General features: G+C 50.3%; 1 protein-coding gene across 1 annotated transcript; it reads right to left on the reverse strand.

Moving 5' to 3' along the window:
- Nucleotides 1–205: 205 nt before the first annotated feature.
- Nucleotides 206–22280, reverse strand: LOC120849018 (protein patched-like). Its single transcript, XM_040221108.2, has 5 exons — nt 21844–22280; nt 10339–10531; nt 4116–4305; nt 2382–2451; nt 206–307 (listed from the first exon to the last, which is right to left on the reverse strand). The coding sequence occupies exons 1-5, from the start codon at nt 21952–21954 to the stop codon at nt 206–208; spliced, it is 666 nt and encodes a 221-aa protein (XP_040077042.2). The 5' UTR covers nt 21955–22280.
- Nucleotides 22281–23770: the final 1490 nt, after the last annotated feature.

The following is a 23770-nucleotide window of genomic DNA, read 5'->3' on the forward strand; positions in this document are numbered from 1 at the left end:
GACAACATATTTCTAATCTAAAATACACCTACATAAATCTTAATTCTCATCATAAAGGGGAAATTAGTAATGCTCCGCGAGGGGCCGGACTTTTTTTTACTACGGTTCTTAAGGTGAAAACGGGTCTAGTAAAATTTAGAAGGCTTTCTCGGTGGCGGGTGAAAGAGTCACTCGCGAAAAGAGGCGGGTGGATAGAGTGGGCGACTCACATGATGGTGACCGGGAACTCGGGGCCCATGATCTTGGAGCCCTCCCAGAAGCAGTCCAGCGGAGTGGTGATCACACACGGTAGCAGCTTCTCCAGCATCTATAGGTACATGGACCACCAAGAGGCACCGACAGTAAGACAACCGCCGCCCATAATCCTCCATCATCGTGGCCAAGTAGTGTACAGTACAAGAGTACGGGCTAGTTGGTATTCCATACCTGTAAGAATTAAAGCTAAAAAAAAAAAAGACCTGACAATTAAAGCTTTTCTTTTGCTATTTTGCAAAATTGCGACGCCTACTCCACAGCTGTCGCTTCACCGCAGTATACCTGTGCAAGATGAGAAGCGCACTCAACGAAACTTACTAACCGGCCAGAACTGACCACGGAACTTTTGGAAATTCACACAAGCCTACCGTAAAAATCCGGTCGTAAAGCCGGGCCTGCGCTATTACACCTTCGGTATTAATAAAACGAAATTAAGATTTCGCACAATGTTGGCGCACATTCCTCACATTATCATGAAATTGATGTAGCGGGGGTAAGCACGTTGGCGCCAATGGCGCAGCAATCCCATCGCTGCCATGGTGTACAGTTCCCGAATGCACCTTTCAGCCCTAGTCAACCTGACGAAAGATGCCGAGTCACTGGGCTCTGAATACATGCGCAGCATCTGATATTCAGCGTAAGAGAGCTAGCGGGAATGCCGAGAACGCATTCTACAGCCCCAGTGGCAGCTCGAAGAAGGCGGTTAGTAGACGTGCAAACATTATTGCTGTGCAAAACAGCAATCAGCAGTAAAAAAAAAAAAAAAAAAACAACAAAAAACGACGAAATTTTAGAGCGTAACTTTCTAGGGGTGACACATACTTTTAAAAGGGTCTGACCTATCGAGGTCGCTGTATTATACTTCCAGGGAGTGGTCCATTGATTACAAGTCATTCCTATACTTGCTTCCATCATAACTTCGGCAAAGAGCGAACGCTAAGGACCCTTCCAGCCAATCAGAGCGACGAAGACGATGCAGGTGACAGCCTTCACCAAAGGTACGGGGACGAGAGCATACTAACCCAAGCAGCTGGAGGAGAGGGGAAAAAAGAGTTCCCCCCTTACCTTCTAGAAGATTAGCCCTTCATTCAAAATTCGCATCCCCAGAAGTGGCTTTCCCCTCTCTTCCGCCCGTGGCTTTGACAGCGCTTAGGAGATGTATAGAGTACGGTCACGTGCCTTCCTCCGAAGCGCTGATTGGCTCGCTGGAGTCCTAGCCTTTGCTGTTTTCCAACTTAAGACGAGGCGGAGTATAATGACTGTATCGCGCACCTTGTGCTCCTGCTTACTCCTTACGTGCACTGACGTGCATTTGTTTTTTCACCAGATCCAATTAACGGGGGTGCTCGGCTGGGTACACGTCGTCAACGCGGGCACGTCGCACGTTCTCGATGTTGGCCGATGATTGACGTGCCCCTCCTGAATCCTCGTTCTTTCGTCGAGAATTCGCGCTCACTTTCCCCAGCGCGAAAGACACGCACTGGCACATACGTCCGAGGCTAGATGTATAATGAGCGAGCAAGTTTCCCAAAACTGAGCTGTCTGCCAACTTCTTTCCCTGTCCACGCGGCTTCAAGTGCTGTTTCTGCGGCTTATCGTCACGCCCATAAAACGCCAGACCGTCCCAATCACCGACATAACAGAACAGGAAGAACTTTCAGCTGCCCTGCCTCAATGTACAGAGATGCATCCACATTGAAGGAACTTATACTTCTGCCTACAACACGAGTTTCTTTTTTTTTTTTTTTTATCTTGAAGGATGCTTAAGGTAGGCCCTAGGGTGCGGCTGCGCTTTTTGCAAGACTCCGTTGTTTTTCCAAAGAAAACCTTCACACATGTCGTAGTGCAAGAACGTCAGAAATGCACGGTAACGGATATCCGAGAGCAACACCGATGTCAAAAGTGCCGTAAAAAAGCAAAACTCGTGTTCGGCGTTCGTGAACGTTCGGCGTGAACTCGGTTCGGCTCGTGTCGAAAACGAGCGTTGCGTCAACTTCGGCTCGGACTCGGGTCCAATCACGCGCTTCGCGCCCAAAAAAATGGCGACCACCAATGCCACTTCGTGGTCTTTCGACGAGGGTCTATTGTCGCGAGACGAATCTCAGAAGAGGAAGGTCGGTACTCACCGCATCGATGTAGTGCTCGTCGAACACGGGGAAGTTTGGGGCGTAGCAAACGTCCTTGAGTCGCCACGTCCTGCAACGCAAGGACGCGCATTTCAGGGAAACGATAAACTCTTCGGAACTCTACGCCACGTGTTTTGCCACACCTCTCCCCCAGAACGCGGCCGTTCCTAAGTATTGCATTGCGGAGGTGGGTCCAAGTAAAACTTGAGTAATCGAACCAATTTCGAAACGTAAGAAATGCAGAAAGGGAGGCGGTGGGCGCTGCTTAAAAACGAGCTCCACCGACATTTTTTTTTTTTTTTTTTCTTTTTAGGTACCAAAGCTAAACGCATTTTGGGAATACCCAGGCTTTACACAGGCTTTCAGTGTTGCCAGTAGAGCCTCTCAACGTCTCGGACCAAATTTACAATTTCAAAAACTTCGAATATATATATTGCGACTTGTAATTTGGTAAGCGATTTCGAGGCAAATCAGTGAGTGTCAAAATTTCGCCGGATCTCCCCTTTTAAAACGCTGCCCACTTTACGACCGTCAGATTCCCATAATCCCCAAAATGACGCCCAACGTGGAGACCGCACCTGAAGATGTTTGGAACTTGTTCGATGTACGATTGTTCGGTGATCCTGTTTCTTTCAGCGGACGGTGTCATACCCCGTTGTAAACAGTGCCCACAAAACGCCATGTCAGAATGAAAAAAGTACAAAGCAATGACGCCACAATATTTCGGCAAAGCACCGCTCATAACCACAGCCCTAAACCGTTGCATAATGATGGTAATGACTCATAAATAATAATAGTCATAATAATAGTAATAATAATAATAATAATACAATTAAAAATAAGGGAAGACGCTATCTGTAATTACCGTTACCAGCAAGCTCTCCACTTTAGGAATGCCTTTACAAAAGCACTTATAAGCGCGCCAAATAAAGACCCTTAATCTGTTTTTTTTTTTGTTTCTTTTTTTCTTTTTACGTTACGGCAATGAAATCACGTTCGAAGTGATGTCACTGCGGGTCCCTCGGTGGTTCCCGCGTTCCTCCAACCGAATCGCTCGTCGTGATCTGACGGTCCGGGCCGCCCTCGACATGCAGGGCCGCGTCGTCGCGGAACCGGGGAACAACGCCACCTGGAGCGCGTCTCCTACCGGTGTGTTCGCCGTCTTATCACGCTCATATATCGAAAGTAGTTCGCCACCTCAACAAAGACGAGCCGCCGTGTCACGCCATCGGCGGACGCCGCCATACTGACGGCCGGTCGTACGAATTCCGGCAAAAAAGTTCGAGCGAACGCGAGTGTCGCCGTCGTCTCAGCGCCTGGCTGCAGGAGCTTCCGTGAACTTGTCCAGCCGAGAGCACATGCCACAGCACAACAGGCGTCTGCCGCACCATGGCCTCCGAGATGCCGAATCTCGGAAGCCATGGCCGCACGCACCTCCTCCACTGTGCCACCGCCAAAGACGCGTCGGGTGCGACACTACTACGACGTCATCAGGCGGCAATCGAGGGACCATGGGTGGTTATGTTCATGGCTATAACCTTTGTAACAGGCGGTAGCTTGCGTCACCTAGCCTAAGTCTAAAAAGACAAACATATGATTTTCCCCGCCCTTCTAAGCCAATTTTCTCCCCCTAACTATCACTAGGCAGTATGGGATATCACCAGGATGACCTTTGGGGTCACGCGTGTTGTCTCGGCAGACGCGGGTTTGTTTGTAAACAGGACGTATACGTACACGTCGAACATGTCCACCGTGACGGCGGTGGCCCTTCTGAGCGCGTCCAGGTGGGCGAGCAGGGGCTGCGGTTGCCGAAGCAGGTCCCGGCCGCCGGGGGACGTCTGGATGACCAGCTGGCTGCTCGTGCCCACACCGTCGCCCAGGGTGGCTCGCACGTACGCCTGCTCGCGCTCCAGCCGGCCGCCCCCTGCACAAAGAAAAACGGCGGTTCCCGTCAAGAGATCACACGGTCACGTGACAGCAGAGTCCAGAGACCCAACATGGGGGGAGACATCTAACGCATCGAAAGATCCGACATGGGTCAAGGGGTACAATATAGCTGAAGAGATCCAATGAGCTAACAGATCTAACATGAGCCAAGAGACCCAACGAGACAAGAGATACAATGTAGATCAAGAGGTCCAATGATTCGAGGGAGCAAATGACTCAAGAAATTCAGCGAGTAAAGAGATTTAACGCGTCAAGCGATCCAACCAGTTAAGAAATCCAATATGGGCCAAGATATATCCAACAATCACGTCACAGCCGGGCCTAGAGATCCAAGGAGTGAAGAGACCCAAATTGGGGGGGTTAAAAAATACAATAATCACGAGATAGTGATAGTGATAGTACTTTATTGCACTTAAAAGTTTGTGGTGCCGTTCGGTGTGCAGGTGAGGAGGAAAAGGCGTGCGCCCATACACATATTGTGCCCCTTTCACCAACCGGAGGCGACAGATCCAACGAGTCAAGAGATCCGATATTGGACCTTTTGACTCATTGAATATCTCGAGCCGTTGGACCTCGTGACTCATGCCAGTTTCTAGTCAAGAGATCCAATGAATCAAGATATGCATCGAGTCAACAGATCCAATATGGGCAAAAGAGGACCATCGATTTGAAAGATTCAATATGTCAAAAGATGCATATGGGTCAAGAGGATCAAGAAGTCAAAAGACCCAACCAGTTGAGAGGCCCAACAAGTCAAAATATCTATGGCTGGTTAAAAGTTAACTTCACAACGGACTAGGTTTACCTGAGAAAAGGGCGATGAGTAAGAAATTTATTCCTGCGAATGTTTTTTCTTTTTGAGACATAAAAAAAACTTCTACTGGAATAGTGTTCTGAGTGCTCAATCGCGGTTTTTGCATTACAACTGAGGTAACCGTGCAATATTGGCTATCCTGAGTCGTTGGACCTCTTGACTCATTAAGACGAGCCAAAAGGTGCAATGTGGGTCAAGAATAATGGATCTCTTGATTCATTAGGCCTCTCGACTCGGAATTTGAAAAAAAAAAAAAAAAGAGGTGATGGTGGTAAACTTTTTTGATTGTCTATTTCACGAAAGACGACAACAAATACGCAACACTTTTTTTTCTTCTTTCTTTTACCTCTGACGTAGCGTCTGCGCAGAATTTCCACCCCTGCTAGTCTCGACAGAAACGTCGCAGCAACGTGCATACGCAGGCAGACAACGTTTCGACGCGTCTGATAACCATTCCGTCCCAAGAACCAAACACGTACCAAAACAATCGACAGCCCGTGCGATGCACGTAAAAAATAAACCTCGAGCTTTCGGAGTGCAAAGGATTTGGTGCAAGGAACATGTTTCAAAGCGCAGTGAAAACGAGAGTCGGAGAAATAGTTATGCTGAATCCTCTCCATGAACATGGTAGAAATCTACTCAAAACGTTTTCGAGTTTTCCCACGTTTGAGTTCCGCACAATCGGCCAGCCCGTGTCTCCTGGATAAGAAAGCCCTAGTGCTGGATCTTGTATGTCACCTACCGCCGCGCACACCAAACAGCGAGCACCGCGATCCCCCGCGGGAAGGCGAACAACAACTAGGCGTCCCCGCACTCCATCCCACGGAGCGGCCGACGCGCTCACGGCCGGCGGCGTGGGGCTTTCTCATTTCTCGCGCAAGCCACCAACAGGTGTGCGTGCCTCGGTCCCAATGAAGCCATCGTCAGTGCTCCCCTGCCGCCCGAGGCATCCGCCGCGGCACCGGAGTGAGACGTCAAAGCCAACCGCCTCCTCTCCCTCCTCGGCAGGTAGCCTGTCTTCCTGCTTCCTCGTGCCAGAGCGCACGGCCACACGCCTCGCAGAGGGGGGGAGGGAATGCTTCGAGTGAGACCTCAAAGACGACCTCCTCTCCCTCTGGCCAGTTCTCTGGCACTTCTGGCAGAGAGGGACGAGAGGGGGAGGGCGTAATCGTTGGCGGGAGGGTAGAAGAGGAGGAGGCGACCAGGTGAATCGGCAGGTCCGAAAGAAAAGCGGCCCCCCCTTTTGGGTGCTGCCGCTGCCCCCAAATTACCGGAGTACTCCGTGGCGTGGGGACGCGGACGGATGGTTTCTGGCCTGTTCCAGTTCGCCACCTGGAGGAGTTGTTACTCTGTGACGTCGATGCGCTAACCGCGCGCGTGACTCGGCTTGTCCAGTGAAACTCCGAGCACCCGGGGAGTGATGACGGATAAAATGGTGTTGTGCGACGGTTGCGTTCGCAACAACCAAAACGACAGACACGACCAGAACACCGAAACAAGCCTGACTCATGCTTGCTGTGCAAAGCTAACTTTTGGATCGCTTGTTGCCGCGTTGTGTACGGCGAACACTTGTCCCGGTGACTTTGGCGTTGCTGTCGTTTCGGAGCCTGCGAAACGCAACCACACCATTGTATGAACCAGCCTTCAGTCAGTCCTAGAGTAACCGTATCTGCTCGACAATCGCCTTTTGCGCCCTGACATCTTCCTTGGTAGCTAGCACAGTACAAGTCGCGGAGGTGTCGTCCGACCTGCAGGTGCTTTTCGAGATTGTTTTGGTTGCGTCGTTTGCTATCATGCCCGCTTCGGGATGGTAACTACTAGCAGGCTTATTTTCGTTTCCAGCTGTAGAGGCACGAGATGTGTTTGACCAGGCTCGTTTATGCTAAAGTTTAATGCTAAACGAGCATTGGAGATCGAAGAGCAATCCATTTCACCTCAAGGAACCGCGCTATGTCAAATTCAAATGCTTTATTTTTTTCCAAAAGAGGGGAAGGGGAGACAAAAACAACTTAGTAGTTACCTTGACAAAGCCCCTTTCTCCCCTAACAACAACAGCAGCAAATCAGAAAAATAATAGGAAACACACATCTGCCTCGAATGGCAGCGGAGGAAACCCTCTTGGTCTCGGCACTGGTGCAATAAAGCGGTACAGGCACTCACGTAGCCAGGGGGGCGGCCCATGATGCCCGCCCCCGACATCTTCATTTTGCTGGGACCTCCTCTCCCCCCTCATACAGCATTTTGTCATGGGCGGCGGCGGCGGCCCCCCCCCCCCCCCCCCCCCCCCTTCCCCCCTTCCTCCGAAACAAAATCCTGGCTCCCTGCCTGGATGCAAGAGACTACAAACCTCGCAAATAATAATTGGGATACTGTAAATTGTTTAGCTTGTAATTACGAGTCACTAAGTGGCTCAGATCTGCTAACCTTACTTAGGGAGTAGGGAAGGATCGAGAAGATTGGAGAGCTCGGGGAACCCCGGGCTTCCAAGAACCCCATTTGAGAACCCACGGCCTATTTATACTAAGAAAAACAGCAACTTCGAAATGTCGTAGCCTCTTTTTCTTTATTCACTCTTTATTTCCCTAGATTGAACGATGAAGTCTCCATAAAACCTATTGTTAGCCAGCAGTTTTTAAAAAAAAAAAAAAAAAACGCTAAAAATATTAAAAGGTAAAGCACTGGCGAAAAAAAAAGGGGGGGGGGGGGGGAGAAGAGGTATCGTTCCTACCGCTCAACATTTTGCCGAAGGAAAGAAAAAAATGGACGCGACGAAACGTCTAAAAGCGACCATTAGATACGCCAGCTGAGCGGAACGACCACAAAGAGAGCGAATCCGAGACGTCGGAGATGCAAAAACTGACCTCCCCACCGCGAAATAAAATATATAAAGTAAAACCTCGGGGCTGCCAGCAGGCCCCACCAAACTGCCCCAAAATATCGTATCGAGAAAAAGGGGGGCCCCATACGCACCACCGCCACCGACGAAAATGAATCGCCTCCCGGCCCTGGAGCGGACATTCCGTACGAAGAGAGACAGACGGAGCGAGCGACACGAAGCCTCGAGAGGACCGCAAGCCTGTGTTTAGGCCGCCGGCCAAAGCAGGGGAAAGTCGTGCAACCAGGACGACGATGATGATCCCTCGGCGGTCGGCGCTCTTCCCGGCCGATTGCGCAGACACGCTATGATTCTCAGGGGGGCTCATCATATACCGAGGCACGCGAGATTAAAACGAGAGCACGTGATCGCCTGTGTTGCCAGCCCCGCGGGGACTTGGGCCGCGCACACGCACGAAACCAGCGTCCCCTAGACAAGAAAGCTGCTGAATTTTCTTGCGTCATTTAGGAAGGTCACCGTGGGGCAGATGGGACTGCTGCGTCGGCGATCAGCTGGGATTCGGGTTCTCACTTATTGGACAAGAGTTACGAACGCTGACTCGTGTTCAACCTGTGCCAGACGGTGGCCATCAGCACCAAGACTTCCTTATAGATGATGATGAAACCGGAGCTATCCATCGTTGAAAACGTAGTCGGTTCGAAGATTGATTGAGAGGAAGCGGAGAAAGTAAAGAAGCTGGTGGAGGTTAATCAGGAATTCACGACGAAAGCAAGGCCAAGGAGGTTTCTTAATGCACCGGCGAAAGTTTCAAGTGATCTCAGATCACTGGAAATAATGTAGCTGTTAGTGCAACAGCTACAGCTCCCCTCCGTGGGCTGTAGCCGTCCAGATTACCTAAGCATAAGTGTGTAGGAAACGGTTAATGAACTGCGTGTGTATACACTTGTGCTCGTATGCCGTCGAGTCGAGACACACGGGAGGACCAACTGTTCCAGGGAACTCAAACCTCTCTATAGCAGGACCAGCCGAAACCTCCACACTTTCAGAATATCCATCTCGTAAAGACTCACGACGAGTGAATGATACAATTACTGGTAAGCCGCTGGCACTCTGAAACGCGGAACCTTTGCCCTCGGTAACGGTGTCTCGGGTCTATCACAGTCAAGACAGACAATGTAAAAACGTGTCGTCCTGTTTTTTGTACTGCCGTCCTCCAAGCCCTCTATCAGACGGGCACCGGGAATGCCATTTACGCCAAATGGCATTCGGTGTAGATGCCATTTTGTCAGTGCCACACGGCAACTCAAAGGGCGTTCGTTCTAAAAGCCATTTATTTAGCGCGAATGCCACTTGAGTTGCCGTGTGACGTGACTAAATGGCACTCGTGCACACTGAATGTCATTTAGCGTAAATGGCATTTTAGGTACCCGTACCTAACAGAGGATTAAATCATCGGGGATTTTCAGGCAACCTAAAATTCCCTTAGCAACGTGTGTACAGTGTTGAGAGTCAGCCCTGAACGCGGATGTCTCTCGTCTTTGAGGTGTCGTTATGCTTCCCTCGCGACAACTCTGGCTCTCTTGTCATCTTCTAGTTCGGCTGAAGGGGACCTGCAACGCCCTATGTTACGTCAAATGGATCCGAGATCCCGACAACGTAAATTACGAATTGACCGCGCAACGTAGAGTGAGCCGGGCCAACACCGCGCCTGGAATAATCGAGGCCCGCGAACATCCTCCTCGTGGAACGTCCTCGGAGTCGGAAGGCGCCAACTCGGCGATTGGGCCCGAGTCCGACGCCGAGCTTCCTTCGACGCGCTGATTGGACACGAGGACCAGCCGAACGGTGACTCACTGTCTTCGCTCGATCTCGCTCTGATGGCGTCAAAATTCTGATGCTTTCATTATTCTACGCGGCGACGATGAAGGCCCGCCATTTTCTGGCACGACGATATTAGCGCCGAGGCGCTTCGATGGAGCCCTCCTATGATAGTTTTCCGTGACGTCAGGAACAGGATTTGCCTTGTCGTTCGTATAACGTCACGAGTTGTGGTCCTCGCTATACTTATCAGCTCCTGCAAACGACAAGTTCGACGGTGTGAGTGTGTGTGTGTGTAAAAAGCGCAGTGACTAACGCCGTGAAAGTTAACGTTTTCTCCGTCGACGAAAGCGACATTAATCCAACTGAAGACGTCATAGTGAGCCCTTGGCCAATCGTAGAAGGCCGACCACAGCGACGCCTTTGATCGCACACATCGCCCATGTACCAAAACCCGGAAGACAGTTCGCCGGAGCTTCGAACATCTGTGGGCGCACGACGGCCCAGGGTGCGAAAGCAACAGAGAAGAGGGATGGACTCACTCTGGACCCATAGGTTGTTGACGTCCAGCTCGAGGTGTGCCGACTTGAGCCCCACGCAGAAGGAGGCGACCACCAGGAGACCCACGAAGAGCACCTTGCCCGCGTTGCGGTCCACGAAGCGCCCCAGCTGGAGCAGCTGCAGCTGGACGCGGCTGCGCAGCTCCAGGGACCAGCGCGCCCCGCTGGCGCGGCCCTGCGAGCACGGTCAAGGACGGTCAAGCGCTGCTGTCGCTGAGCTCGGAAGCACGTGACGCGAAACAGTGATTTATAACCCCCACCACCAACACCCTTCGGGCTAAATAAATCAATAAATACTTGTGTAATATTACCAGTTTCTTTTAGAACTTTGGCAGGGTGGTTACAAGTTTTAGAGATCATACGTTAGTTGGTGGTGCAGTTTAAGAACAAACAGTATAATAAAGCAAGTTAGACACATTAAAGGTGTACACAATCAGACTTCACAGATACATAATATACAACATGCCTATTAAAGAAAAAAGCTCGCCTAGATAGTTTCGCTTCTTGTATTTTTAGTAGGCACAAATCATGTAATAGCGGTCTGATTCATTTGCGAATGAATCTACGGACATGGAGTGAACAATGGAGTCGGGTAACCGATTCCATTCAGACGCTACCGGCGAAAAAAATGAGTGTTTACACAAAGTACACAAACGAATGCAGAGTGCAAGGTCGTCTGCTTTTTCCACGGGGGCTGCAGGGACGCCAGAACGCCCAGCTCCGATTGGCTCCGATGGAAGGATAGCGGCTAGACCTCAATGCAAGCTGTCTTCAGGTCTATCCACTATCCTTTCAATCGGAACCAATCAGAGCTCGGGCTTCTGACGTCACCGTAACCCCTGCGCAACAAGCAGACGAACTGGCGCTCCGCATACATGGCTTGCACGTGACTTCATGATGCTGGCGGTCCTTTCTATTCGTCCTTGCCAAAAAACAAACAAAAAAATCCGGTCGTGCGATATGAATGCTACAGAAGGTACGCACTCATAGCTTTGAGCAGAAAGGCCACCACAATGACCTTTGACGTGATGTCAGTGGAAGCCATGTATGGTACAGTCCCCCAGGAGCATCTTTCAGACATTTCCGTGCAATGTATTCGGAACCTGGGGTTAGGGAAGGGAATATTAGGTCCCAACTTTCTCGTCTAGATGTTAACTCGGTGAAACCAAAATATTGCAGAGTGCCATGCAATTGGGTTGCTACGTGAAACGTTCTTAGTCTAGTGCTAGTAACCTCCAGGCATTTCTTCTCGAGCTGTGCCTCCAGGTGTCTCCACTCATCTCCGCCATATTGACCCCACCCACTCCCTTTCATCCCATTGACTTTCCCCATGGGGTCGGTCTGTGTCCGCAGAGTATGGGGAATGACGGGCTGAGGCCAGTCACATGTCAATTTCCCCGCCAAATTTAGCGGGCAAATTGAACGTATGTGTAGGTAAAGGTGACGTCCATTTTCCCGCTGAATCTAGCGGAAAAACTGAGTTTGAGTGACATCATGTCACGTGACGTCAATTTTCCCGCTAAATACAGAATTTCTTATAGGTCACGTGACACGAAGCCCTGCGACATCATTTTCCCCACTAGATTTAGCGGGGAAACTTCCTACCACTTGACACTAAGAAGAATAAGGAAGAGAGAAACAGGCAGCGCCGTTGCGCGTCTGGCCTCGCTCGCTTTACCGAGCTGCCTCTGTCATCGGCTAACGTCGGTTCCATACAGCCAGTTCCCAGAATTCCTCGCGGCGCCGACTGAGGGCGCTGCACGTATTGCAAAAGGTCTATTTGCTCACTGTCGAGCTAGGCGCGCGTGCTTTTTTTCCATCGAGGACAAATAAAAAAGACGTTCGGTCAATACGCGCTGTCCCCGCAGAGTCAAGTCAGTGTTCTTTTATTACTTTCCTTCCGCGACTTGAGCTGTTCAACACAAACGGCTGCGCACAAAAAAAGAAAGAAAAAAAAAAGGGGGGGGGTGCTTTCTCTTGGCAGCACCGCTGGGTGGCCAGGCTTCGGGGAAATGGCCGCGGGCTGTGCCATCCCGCTCCCCCACCCCCTTGGTCCCCTCCTGCCCACACATGCAGGAGGACGGCGGCAGACGAGGAAGCAGACGGTCCCCGAAGAGGACGTTGTCAGCACCCCGCGGGGTCTGGCCACGGCTGTTTATACGGTCCCCGTCCCTTTGTGGACCACCCCCGCAGCAGCCAGCCTCCGTTTTCCGGGCCGTCCACCCCGTCCGACGAGAGACGAGCCATCGCAGTCGGACGAAACACTTCCCCAACGCTCATCCTCGTGTGTCAAGTCGCGACTTCTCGCTCCCCAAATGTACGAAAGAAAAGAAAAGGTCCTCATGTATACAGGCTGTTTCAAAGCTTTATTCGGGGACTGAGTGTAACGGACCGAGCGCAATGAAACTTTTCCACAAAAGTGTCAGTTTAGGAGGTGCATTTATCACAGTCGTGTGCAAAGCAGACGGTTTCTACCACTTTCGGCCCTGTGCATAAAAAAAAAAAAAGGCATATTTTTTTTTTTTTTTAGAAATTTGGTGATGGCCATTAGTAACAGTGATCAACATTACCTAGACCGAACCTATTTACCGATAAACATCTTCAAACTAAAAAAAAAAGTTGAAGCCTGTATTTATATTTGATCGCAATGGACCTCTTTCTCTGAAACGCGTTGTGCGCGTGCGCGCAATGCTCGACGTCCCTGGGTTCGAGATTACGTGAAAACAGATCCGCCGTCTTGTAGACCCTAAGATTGGGAACAATAATTAAAAAAAAAAATGGACGAAGACAACAAGATGTCGATTCATTACCAGCTCGCGTGTACTCTATCACTGCTTACGATCCGCCGTCTTGTATGTTGTGCTCGAGCTTATTAAGCTCTTTACGCATAAAATAGATTTTTTTTTTCTCGTTTTGCGTGGGCCGGTTTGTTTGAAACCAAGCCGTTCGGCCTCCTCAAATGTTACCACGAGGTGACACGTGCAATTATATCGACGAAAGGAAGATGAGAAAGACACCTCTGATCGTGTGGAAGGAACGAAGCGACAACAATCATTGTGGATCGTCACTTCGTGAGTCTATATGTTTCAGTTGAATGCACTACCATTGATTTTATGTCATTAAACATTTTTTGTCTGTGCGGTGTCCGTTATCATGTTCTTTCGTAACAGTGTTCATCTTGTCAGGAAAGCGGAATGAACACGTGCCGCGGCAATTGGGTTTGTTCGAAAGTGCAGCGGTTCTCACGGTTTGGGGGATGACGACTCAATCGTCCGCCTCAAACACGTAGTACCCGAATTGCTCATCCCGAAGATTCGTGACTAGAAATCCCGAAAATGCTACGGATGTACCCAAATACCGTGGTCAAACGGGACGCGCAAACCTCGCGAACGCGTTCTTTTCTAGCCACTCAATCTCGAACCCAAAGGGCCGGTAGGCGGCAGCACATATTTCGGAAAAGAATGTGGATTACCGCGTCGACCGCTCGTAACCCCTGACGTGGTCTATGGACCGTTGTTGTTTGAACAAGCAGCAATGGGCGTTGTACTTCAGATGCACTCAGACCTCTTTCTAAAGTGTGGCCTCTATCGGAAACTGTAGAATTCCTGCACAATGGCGGACACAAGTGCGAGCTTCTCGGGTTCCACTGCGTCCTAGCTCACGAACCCTCGTGGAGCGGGAGCACAAGTCCAAGGGGAGGCACTCACTTGGTTGACCGACGTTACGCCCACGTTTCACCGAATGACACTTTGGCGAATAGTCGGCGTTTACGGGTGGGCCTAGTGGGTTCACAGTTTTGGAATGAGGCGCCGCCGACTGCTGCCTCGAAGCGGCGTAAGCGCAGCGCGGGGACAGGGGGGCTTATCACGGGCCCCCGTTATTCGCTAAAACGTCGATTCGCTCAAATGTCGCTGTTGATTGTGGTTGCCAGTTATCTGAAGCATTATATGAAATCACAGGAAACGCTTTTCCGTCTTCCCCAAATCTTGAAACAGCTCGCGACGGCACAAAGCAATATTACATGAGGCTTCTTAACACCGAATCTAATGCTGAGGAAGTCACACTTTTGTATCATGACGATCGACAGTTGCGTCTGATCTCCACAAGCACCAACATGGCGGCACCCGCAACAATATCAGGCAACAGAGTGCGGACACTCTAAGCGTAGCCCGTTTTGTGGCTCTATAGTTTCACCATTGTGCAGTGGATCGCATTTGTTATCAATCGGCACGTGACTTTCGAAAGGCGTCTATTCTTCTCCCCAATCCAACGTGCGAGGATTATACCCGTGGCAAGGACGAGACCAGCAAAACAGCGTCAAAAGCGCAAGTCACCGGGCCTTCTTTGTATACATGATCGGTCAGGCGAGATATAGACCAACACGCGGCCGTGACGTCACGCAGCTGCGGTGGCGCTGTCGACGGCAATGCGCATGCGCAGACGATTATCTTCACGTGAATTCGGTTTCTGCGCACGCGCAGTGCCCACACCTGGTGTGGGCAAACGACGGCTTGTTTGTAAACAGCGTGTCGGTCTATAGACCACGTATAAAAACAGGACAAACACCACGTTGGTACTCTTTTAACGCTCTTTGATTGGTCCCATCGGACCCATCGCGTCGGTGGGTGGCTTCGCGATCTGCTAAAACAGTGCACGAACTGAGAAAACGCTTTGCTCAGAAACAGGGACGGTCGAGAAGATGTGGGAACTCGAGGAACCCATAACAAGTGCACTCTGGGGAATCCCTGCGTTCCCAGGGACACAGTTTGAGACGCGTCCATCGTGGCGTCGACGCGTACTCTCGCGAGTGCGACGCTGTACAAGGCGACGCCGCAACACACGCGTCTTTCGCTTTCCGACGTGTCTCGCCGAGCTGCACCGTGTTTGCCGCTTGGGGCGGATCGAGGATCCACTAACGACAACGTCATGCGTAGGCCTTGCCTTCACGTGACGTCATCACAACATGCTGGTGGTCATTCCTACTCTTTCTTCCCGGGCGAAATGTATGCGAAGCAACAAGGCTACCGCGATGGCCGCTTGACGTAACGTCGGTGCACGTCACGAATACACGACCCGCTCAGAGATTGGTATGTCACCTTGAACGCTGGAGGTTATTACAAGGGCCCTGTGTTTCCGGATAAATCCGAAAAACTCCAAAAAACACCCGCAGGTAAAATTTTGGTCAATTCGGACTTATCCGATAAACTCCGAATTGTTATGTGCCCATGCCCCCCCCCCCCCCCCCAACAAAAAAAATTTTTTTTTTTTTTTTTTTTTACAATATGAGCAGCGCAGGAAACATTTACCACTGCAGAATTGGTATACAGCGCGAAAATCTTCATTTTCTCCCCGCATTATATCTCTCATCGTGTCGACCACGAACGAAAGGTACGTGAATATAAATGTAACACAAACCAGTTTAAATCTTTTTCCCCCAAATCTATTAGCGAATGGAATCAATTGCCTTCGGAGGTTGTTAACATTTTGGACAATGACGCTTTCTTTGCTGCATTGTGAGAAGTGTTTTCTTTTTTGTTTCCCGTGTACTGGGTATGCATGTGCGCGTTCTGTTATGCTCCTTTGTATTGCTTAAATGTATCACATTAATGAAAATTTTCCCCCCGCTGTAATGCTACCCTGGCGCTGTGGGAAAGTGAATAAATAAAAGGAAACAGGTCATGGTACCATTCGTGTCACGACAAAAGCCACTCTTTTGGTTTCCAGTTTGGGCCACGGGATTTTGGATTTAGAGAAAGGAGGGGGTATGTTTCTGGGAGTAACAGGGAAAGCTATGGACCATAGAGATTGTATAAAATAGGGAAGAGGGGCAGTTGAAACTTCTCTGTTACATCCTTAACCACTCTACCTCGCGCGGCCGCGGGATAGATTGATGGGATGACTACGGGCTTCCTTGCGGCTACCTCCGGCAGTTTATTGATTATAAGGTATCGACGTTTATGGAAGCCACACTTGTGTGCGACTTTTGTCGTGGAACAAACAAGTATTGCCAATGACACCAACGCCAAATGCAACTGAAGAAATCTTAATTGATACAAGCGCGTTCTATATTTTATCTGGCATACGTTTGCATCCGGTTATTATTTATTAATAGGAAACACTGCGAAAGTAATCGCCGAACTTCGGAGAATTGAGGATTTACGAAAAATAAACACCGATAAACACCGAATTTTTGCTAAAAAATAAACTCCGAAAACACGCAGCCCTAGTTATTACGAATGACCATGGTCGGTGACAGACTGAGAGTTCAGGGAAAGCTCCTCGTTGCTCTTTCTAGTTTAGCAAAGCGAACACTGGAGAGGAGGTGGCTTCCTCTCCAGCGATCCCACTGCTGAAGTGGAAAGAGGTGGCAAGAGCTTTCCCTAAACTCCTTTCAGAATCCCCAACGCTTAGGGTCGCCCGGGCAAGCTCGGTACGTCGCACTGCGAATTGCACTGTTCTGCACCTGCGCAATGCGACGCCCCAAACTGTTTGGGGGTACCCAAAGCGCGGGGTTCTCCCTTTCTGAAGCTTCCTACTAATAAATCTGCCTCTCGCGCGCACAATACACGCGCTCGCGAGTACAGTATACATGTACCATTAGTAAGATTAGCGAGTACGACACATGTACTCGCCAATGGTGCCAAAATGTCCCTACCTATTTCGTATCAAGCTTTGCCTTTTCTGCCGAAAGGGGGAGCTCACTTGACCCCGGTGGGGTCAACGACCTGAAACCGGCGCCTATCGTTCACTAATGACTTAGCGTTGGCCGGTGCCTAGGCGAAGAAGGGGTGTCGGCGCCTTTGGAGCCTCCCTCACGCGGCACTCAGCGAAGGGACAATGACAGCAGCAACGGGTATCAGTGGCCCCCATCCCGCGAAGCCCCGAGGGCCTTTAAAGTTTACCAACACCTGGAATATAACAAGTTCACACTACTAAACTGTCTACGCCACATATCGGAGACCAGCACGGGACATGAGCCCCAGTCGAACGGTGACGCGGCTCTCGTTGTCTAATCTGGCTGTGTCCCACGCCGGTCTCTGATGAATTACACTCAGGATAATACAGCACAACGGACGCGCCTGGTGACAGCCATCGCAACCGACGCTACGTGCTCATGAGACCAATCACAGAGTCGAACGCGGACCATCGTGGCGACTGCCCAGTGATTTGGCCATAATACATACAACCCGGTCACGAGTTCCCGACCGCGGTGCAAGGTCAGCCTACCTGTTGGGGTGACGACAGCTACAGCAACATCAACGCTTATGGTCAAAATGTCCAAAAAGGCCAAAACGTTCATCTAGACACAAACATCCAGAGTACAGAATAGTTCTCTTTGTACGAAGTTTTTGGTTGGAAAACCGAAAACCAAGAGGTGCGATAACAGCACGTAGTGTAGCGAGTAATCAATAACCACAACCCGCATCTTTTGTTTTTTTTCTTTAGCCAGGCTTGGAACTTTAGAAAAAAAAAAAACAAGTCGAGTATGGTAGAGCTACGGGCAGGCTCAAGAGCAAGCTGCGTAAGGGCTAAGCGGTCTACCACGCATTTGCACTCTATACCTGTTTTCACCTGAAGAACTGTAGTAAAACAAGTCCGGCTTCTCGCGGAGCATTACTAGTTTCCCCCTCCATGTTGATAATTAAGATGCATGTAGGTGAATTTTGTGGTTCTCAAATGGGGGTCCGCGGACCCTTTGGAGTCCGCGATGGCATTCTAGGGGTCCGCGAAGCCCTGCCTCATCAGTCAAGCCCGGCAATAAAAGTTGTATTTTTTTTAAGATTGAGAAGAAACATTCCAATTTTCGGGTTAGTTTTCTCGAGTGTATGTCAATGAGAGAAGTCTACTTTACAGTAGCCCTAAGTTATATCCATTTATTAAATCAATATCATGATCAACCTATACATTTTCCTTCCCCTCACCACGAACGGGGTCCTCCATCATCTCCGCCGATCCACAAGGGCAGTGGCGTACCAACTTGTTCTTGAGTGTGGGGGGAGGGGGGGGGGGGGCAAACCAGACCTTCCCCCCCTCCCCTAGGGGGGTCGTGCCTTTGGTATTCCTTGGGCGCCGCTGGCCAGTTTTTGCCCTGTCCAGTGGCGGCTGTTTCGGGAGGGAGGGGGGCAAAACACATGTCCTGCCCTGCCCCCCCCCCCCCACTCTGTGAACTGGGGGGGGGGGGGGTGTAAGCGCCCCCCTTGCCGCCGCACCCCATTCCCCCCCGGTTGGTATGCCCATGCACAAGGGGTTCGCGAAACATCAATGGTTGAGAACCACTGTGTTATCTTATCAAGACGTACACGTTGCAAACGCCAAAAACATCGTTTTTTCCTCCGACAACCAAATCTCGTAAGAACTACTTCGCGCCGCGTATGAACATTGCTCAAAACTTGCTTTTGTCTTGAGGTGAAAACGGGTATAGATTTAACGAGACATAAAGTCCATCGAATCAAAATATCCATCTTGGCCAAAACGTGCAAGTTTGGACATAATAGCGAGTTTTAGAATAGAGGGCCCCACAGCTTTGGGTGCCCCAATCAGCTCGGGGCATCGCAATGGGCATGCGCAGTGGGACGCCCCAAGCTGTGGGGCCCCCTACTCTAAAACTCGCTTTTGCCTTGTTGACCGGTGACGTTTTAGCGCGCGATCCGACAGCATTGTCGAATGGCTCTCCCGCCGACCTCGAAACTCCCAAGCAGATTGTGAGAAAGAGGCTTCCTGCCGAGAGCTGTGCGCTGCTGAGTCACGCTCAGCTTCAAAAGACAAGGTGGAAGCAGAAGATGGGACGAAAGTGCTGCCCTGTCTTCCACTAGACCTTTGGGCGCCGTGTTTATTTCTATATGCGCAACCAACTAGTCCGGACGTTTAGTTTGCTTCGGAAAAGAACCCTATAGAATTGGCAGAGACACTCCATGAAGGTGTTTGCATTTATCGAGTTTATCGCAGAGATCGCAAATATCCCTTTAGCAATATCATATTGCAGGGGTACTCTCGTATTTTCAAAAACAATGTAAAACGATTTTCGGATGGTTTTCCGAATATGCACATGTCACAATGTGTAGAGTGCACCTGTTGTTGCCAATGGAGTTGACTACAAGAAGGCCAAAACTGCGCTAAAATCGACGAAGGACACCAGAAACAAGGCGCTGTGTGTACACTGTATTCATGACTGCAGTAAAACGGACGGCACCTAGTGGGAAAACACCGAAGTGAACGGAACAAATGGTCCTTTCACGATTTCTGCTAGTCTCTCGTGGCTTCCGTGATACGTGTTGTCGGCGGTTGGAACACTTATCCGGGTGACTCTGTCGTAACAGCGTGCTGCCCAGGATTGTGAGTTTATTAACGTTCATCAGCACCGCAGTCCTTCCATCGCTTCCCCGAAAAAGGTCAGACCTCTGGTAGCTCATCACGCCACCTGTCTAAGACCGCCATATCTGCCCGATAGCGCTGAAGAACCAGTGGAAGGTTTTGGTTGTTTCATTATTTATAGCGATCTCAGCTCACAGATACAACAAGTTGAAAAAAAGCATGCTGACGCAGCAGCACGCAACTGTGAACAGATTCCCACCTCAACCACTATGCAAGACAGCTTCAATCGAGTAGGTCTGCGGTGGAACGGACCACAGCAACCAGCCATCGTTGTGACACTGTAAGTCAAACCGCGCACGCAGTTCTGTTCCTGACGCGAAAGGAAGGAGAGAGAGAGAGAGAAACAAGAGAGGGGAAAGAGTAAAAAAGAAACAAAGAAAGCCGCGATAGGCGAGAAGGCTGGGAAAAGCCGACCTTGCCGCCGCGACCACCCGCAAACAGGAATCAATCTTGAAGGGGTCCCAGGCCAGCAACATCTTTGCTTTCTTTCTTTTTTCCCGCCGAAGGGGGGGAAGGGAAAGGGGGGGCTACAAAGAAACCAGAGGGCCCCCCTCCGATACTGGACCGCTTTCTCCAGCCGAGAGGAAGGAACGCTACGAGCCACCCCCTCGGTATAAATAAAATTGGGGACGCACGTCAGGGGAGTACCTGGGGGGTTGGCTTCGCCCGCCAGCAACGACGCGCAGAGGGGCTCTTCAAAAGCGCTGCATCGCGGAATGCCCCCCACGGAAATAATGAAAAAAAGAAGAAAAAAAAAGTGTCTGAGACCTGTCAGTAGGAGAACGGCCAGACCATTTTCCCCACGCGCACGCTTCCGGACTTTATGCTCGGCGAAGAGAACTGGCCGCCCCTACGGGCCGGCTTGATGTCTGCCGCCGGACGACTTCGAAACGCCTTGCTTCTGCTCGGAAGTTCGTTTGAGGTACGGATCTACGTTCCTTCTTCGGAGTCGAAGGGACACGGCTGTTGGGGTCGGATTTTGTGCCGCGCGGGGTGTTTAGCGTTCGTAACGGCGCTGGCGAAGGAGACGTCAACCCAGGAATGGGGTCACAAAGAGCCTGCTCGAGAACGCGGACGGAACTTCCTCAGCATCGCGATGTGCAACCGGCCGGATTCCTAAGCTGGTTAAAACATAAAAAAAAAAAAAAGAATAGACAAAGTTGAAGTTTGATTAAGTATAACGAAAAATCCACTTTCGTTGGCTCCCAACGTTCGGGCGATGGATTTTAGGATGGATTGCTACTAACTCGCGCATGAATGGAACACGGTTTTCGCCCCAAATTAAGATCGAAGTTGACGGGCCAGCCGCGAAAGGACTCGCCATTCATCAGCGTAATCAATTACCCAAGACGGATGCGTCGACAGTTTGAAAATGCCGCCAAAACGCTGGCGCTCGTCTCAACGTTCGGCTAAAGAACAGCGCGTTAACGGTTTCCCGGGATTTTCACCATCCCCTTCCTTTCAAAAACAGACACGCACACCACACACACACAAAAAATAAAAAGCCAAAGCATTCACAAACGAAGCAAAATATGAAGTTGTACGACCATAAACATCGGTTAGTACGAAACACCGGAAGAGTTTATTGCTCCAGCGCTACGCGGGTACGCTTCAACCAAACCGAGCGGACAGCATTCCGACGAAGGACGTCTGAAGGAACGACAAGCTTTGAAACAGTAAAAACTTTCGGACGGAATAAAATTAGCAAAAAAAGGTAGGCGCGCTTGTGCGAATCGATAGTATACGAGACCGTTAGGCCTAGCCTCGTACACGGAACAGAGTGCAGAAAAACTCCGGAGGCAACAAAGTTTACTTGGCTCGAATGAACCGCCTTAACAAAATACTGTTCGAATGTTGGTACGACAGTGACGACGCGAGTGTTTTGCCACTAAAACACGGAGGAAGACCGGATTTAAAAGACTGATTTAGAACGTTAGAACTCGCTCGTACGACGCGATGCATGCGCGAACGGGACATTTCTCCGTACGGGACGTTTTGCAACGCGAGGAGTCCCAAGAGTTGCAAAAGTCGATCACGACGGTAAACACGGCAGCGAAGCGATGCGAGCGACTGCCAAGTTAGTTTGGGACGACTTTTACGAACACAACAACCCACCTTTTGGATCTGCCGTAGCGCCGTCCGCGCATCTGTCCAACTAGTCCGTGTGAGAAGACCCACATCATGTCGCCGATGGAGCGTCGACGACGGCGATAACCGGGGGCTCATTTCGTCGAACTCAAAGGCACACGGCACTCTCCGGTCGCCGACATTGTGGCGGGACGCCGCCAGATTTCCACACTTCCAAATCAACAACACCGGACCGCACCAACGCACGACAGCGGCACACCGTAGGAAGCGAACGCCGCTCGCATTTCGACGGGGATCGCAGCACCTTGACACCTCCGTAACCTCATCCTTAGATCCAGCATCGGCGACGACGCACAGCACAGAACACGAGCGACACTACGAACACACTGACCACGTCGTCACTTGCACGCGAAACACGGCGATTCCCGACTTCGGCAGCACCGTTCACCGCCGGTTCTCCATCACATCCGATCACGGAGCGCGGAGCGGATCGCACGAGAGCGCTCGCTCGCCGCCCTCGCAATAACGGCGCCACCGTCGGCGTCACGTGACAAGCGTCGCGATCTCCGATTGGTGGGCGGTTGCCCGGCGACGGGTTGACTCTCCTCTCTCGTTCTGGAGTCTCCCCTCTCGGGGACCACACACGGCGATGGCGTTCTCATAATCGCGCGCTTGAAGATGCGGGATTAGGCGAGAAGGAGGCGAGGGGAGGCCAACTTTATAGCTTTTATGGATGGTCTCTTTTGCAGAAGAAAGATGTTTCCTCGGACGTGTCTGAAAGTAGACACAAGAGAAGGAGGCCCCGTGCGTGTGCTTCTTGCGAGGGGATGGCTTCCCGGGAAAGATAGTTGATGTCTGTTTGCCGAGAATGTGTCCGTGTGTCCCGGGGGCCCACCCGCGGTACAGATCGAAGATAGCCGATCGAGAAAGAATGAAACGTTCGACCGAGAACATACATATTTTATACACATCGGAATGAAGCGCCCAAATGCGATCCTTGCGTGGCTTTGTGGATATGAAACTGCGAAACAGGCGGTCGTTGTTGCTCTGGTGATTAGCGAGAACTTTTGTAAAATAGTAGGAATCTAATCTCAAGATTGTGTGGTCTTCATCTCGTCATATTCAAGATTTTCCTTCCACGGATGTAGATTTTAATGTGATACTTCGAGAACTGAGCTTAAATGTATTTTCAACATGTCTAAGTCCACCCCTTTTTTTCTCCCTTTAAATCTCGTTGAGAAAGACAGAAATCAGTTCCAGAATTTTCGTCGCTTTTTGGTTTCTCAGATTTTCTTTTCCGTACAGAGCACCTTCTGATATCTTTCATATAACATTAATTTTTATTTTTTACCTTATCAACGAAATAATTAATTAAATCCTCCTTTGAACCGGGAAAATCACAAAAAAGAAAGGGAGACCTTCTGAGCTCATGTACGTTTTTATTTGTAGTCTTTTTTTTTATTTCACTGAGTATAAATGTCTGAATGCCTTATCGTTTGATTACCTGGAATTAAAAAAAAATATATATATAAGATCCATATTGACTTCTTTTACCTTAATCGCAGTAATTATGGCCAATCAGGAGGTCTGATTATAAAAGAGCGCCGTTGGCACTGTACCAGCACGACGAGCGAAAGGTGCGTGTAACAATAATAATCTTGAAGTCACAGACACGAATATCACGCGCACCTTGCGGCTTATTCGAAAGTAAATTTTGCGGTGAGCCTGGTGGCGCCATCTCGTAGGGAGTGACTAAACTTGCCAACTTCTAGTTTCGGTTTCGGAATTGGGCGCCCGCGTGGATGCCGCTCACTTTGCCCTTTGGCGCCACGTCGCAGCGGCGTCAAGTCATCACAACACGGGACCGAATGTATTAGATAGTTCTACTAGATCGTTCCGATGACACTCCAATAGCGATACCCGAAACCCCGCCGCCGCCCTTGCGCATGTATTG

Source organism: Ixodes scapularis, unplaced genomic scaffold, assembly GCF_016920785.2.
Source record: "Ixodes scapularis isolate PalLabHiFi unplaced genomic scaffold, ASM1692078v2 ptg000340l_1___fragment_2___debris__unscaffolded, whole genome shotgun sequence".
Taxonomy (NCBI): domain Eukaryota; kingdom Metazoa; phylum Arthropoda; class Arachnida; order Ixodida; family Ixodidae; genus Ixodes; species Ixodes scapularis.

What these genes read in the sequence shown, in the direction of transcription:
- LOC120849018 (XM_040221108.2), bottom strand. Translation starts at nt 21,954, where the DNA reads ATGAGCCCCCGGTTATCGCCGTCGTCGACGCTCCATCGGCGACATGAT. An exon ending in CAACAACCTATGGGTCCAGA is followed by an intron (nt 4,306 to 10,338) that starts GTGAGTCCATCC and finishes TTCTTTGTGCAG; the next exon opens with GGGGCGGCCGGCTGGAGCGC. An exon ending in ACGGTGGACATGTTCGACGT is followed by an intron (nt 2,452 to 4,115) that starts GTACGTATACGT and finishes CTTGCGTTGCAG; the next exon opens with GACGTGGCGACTCAAGGACG.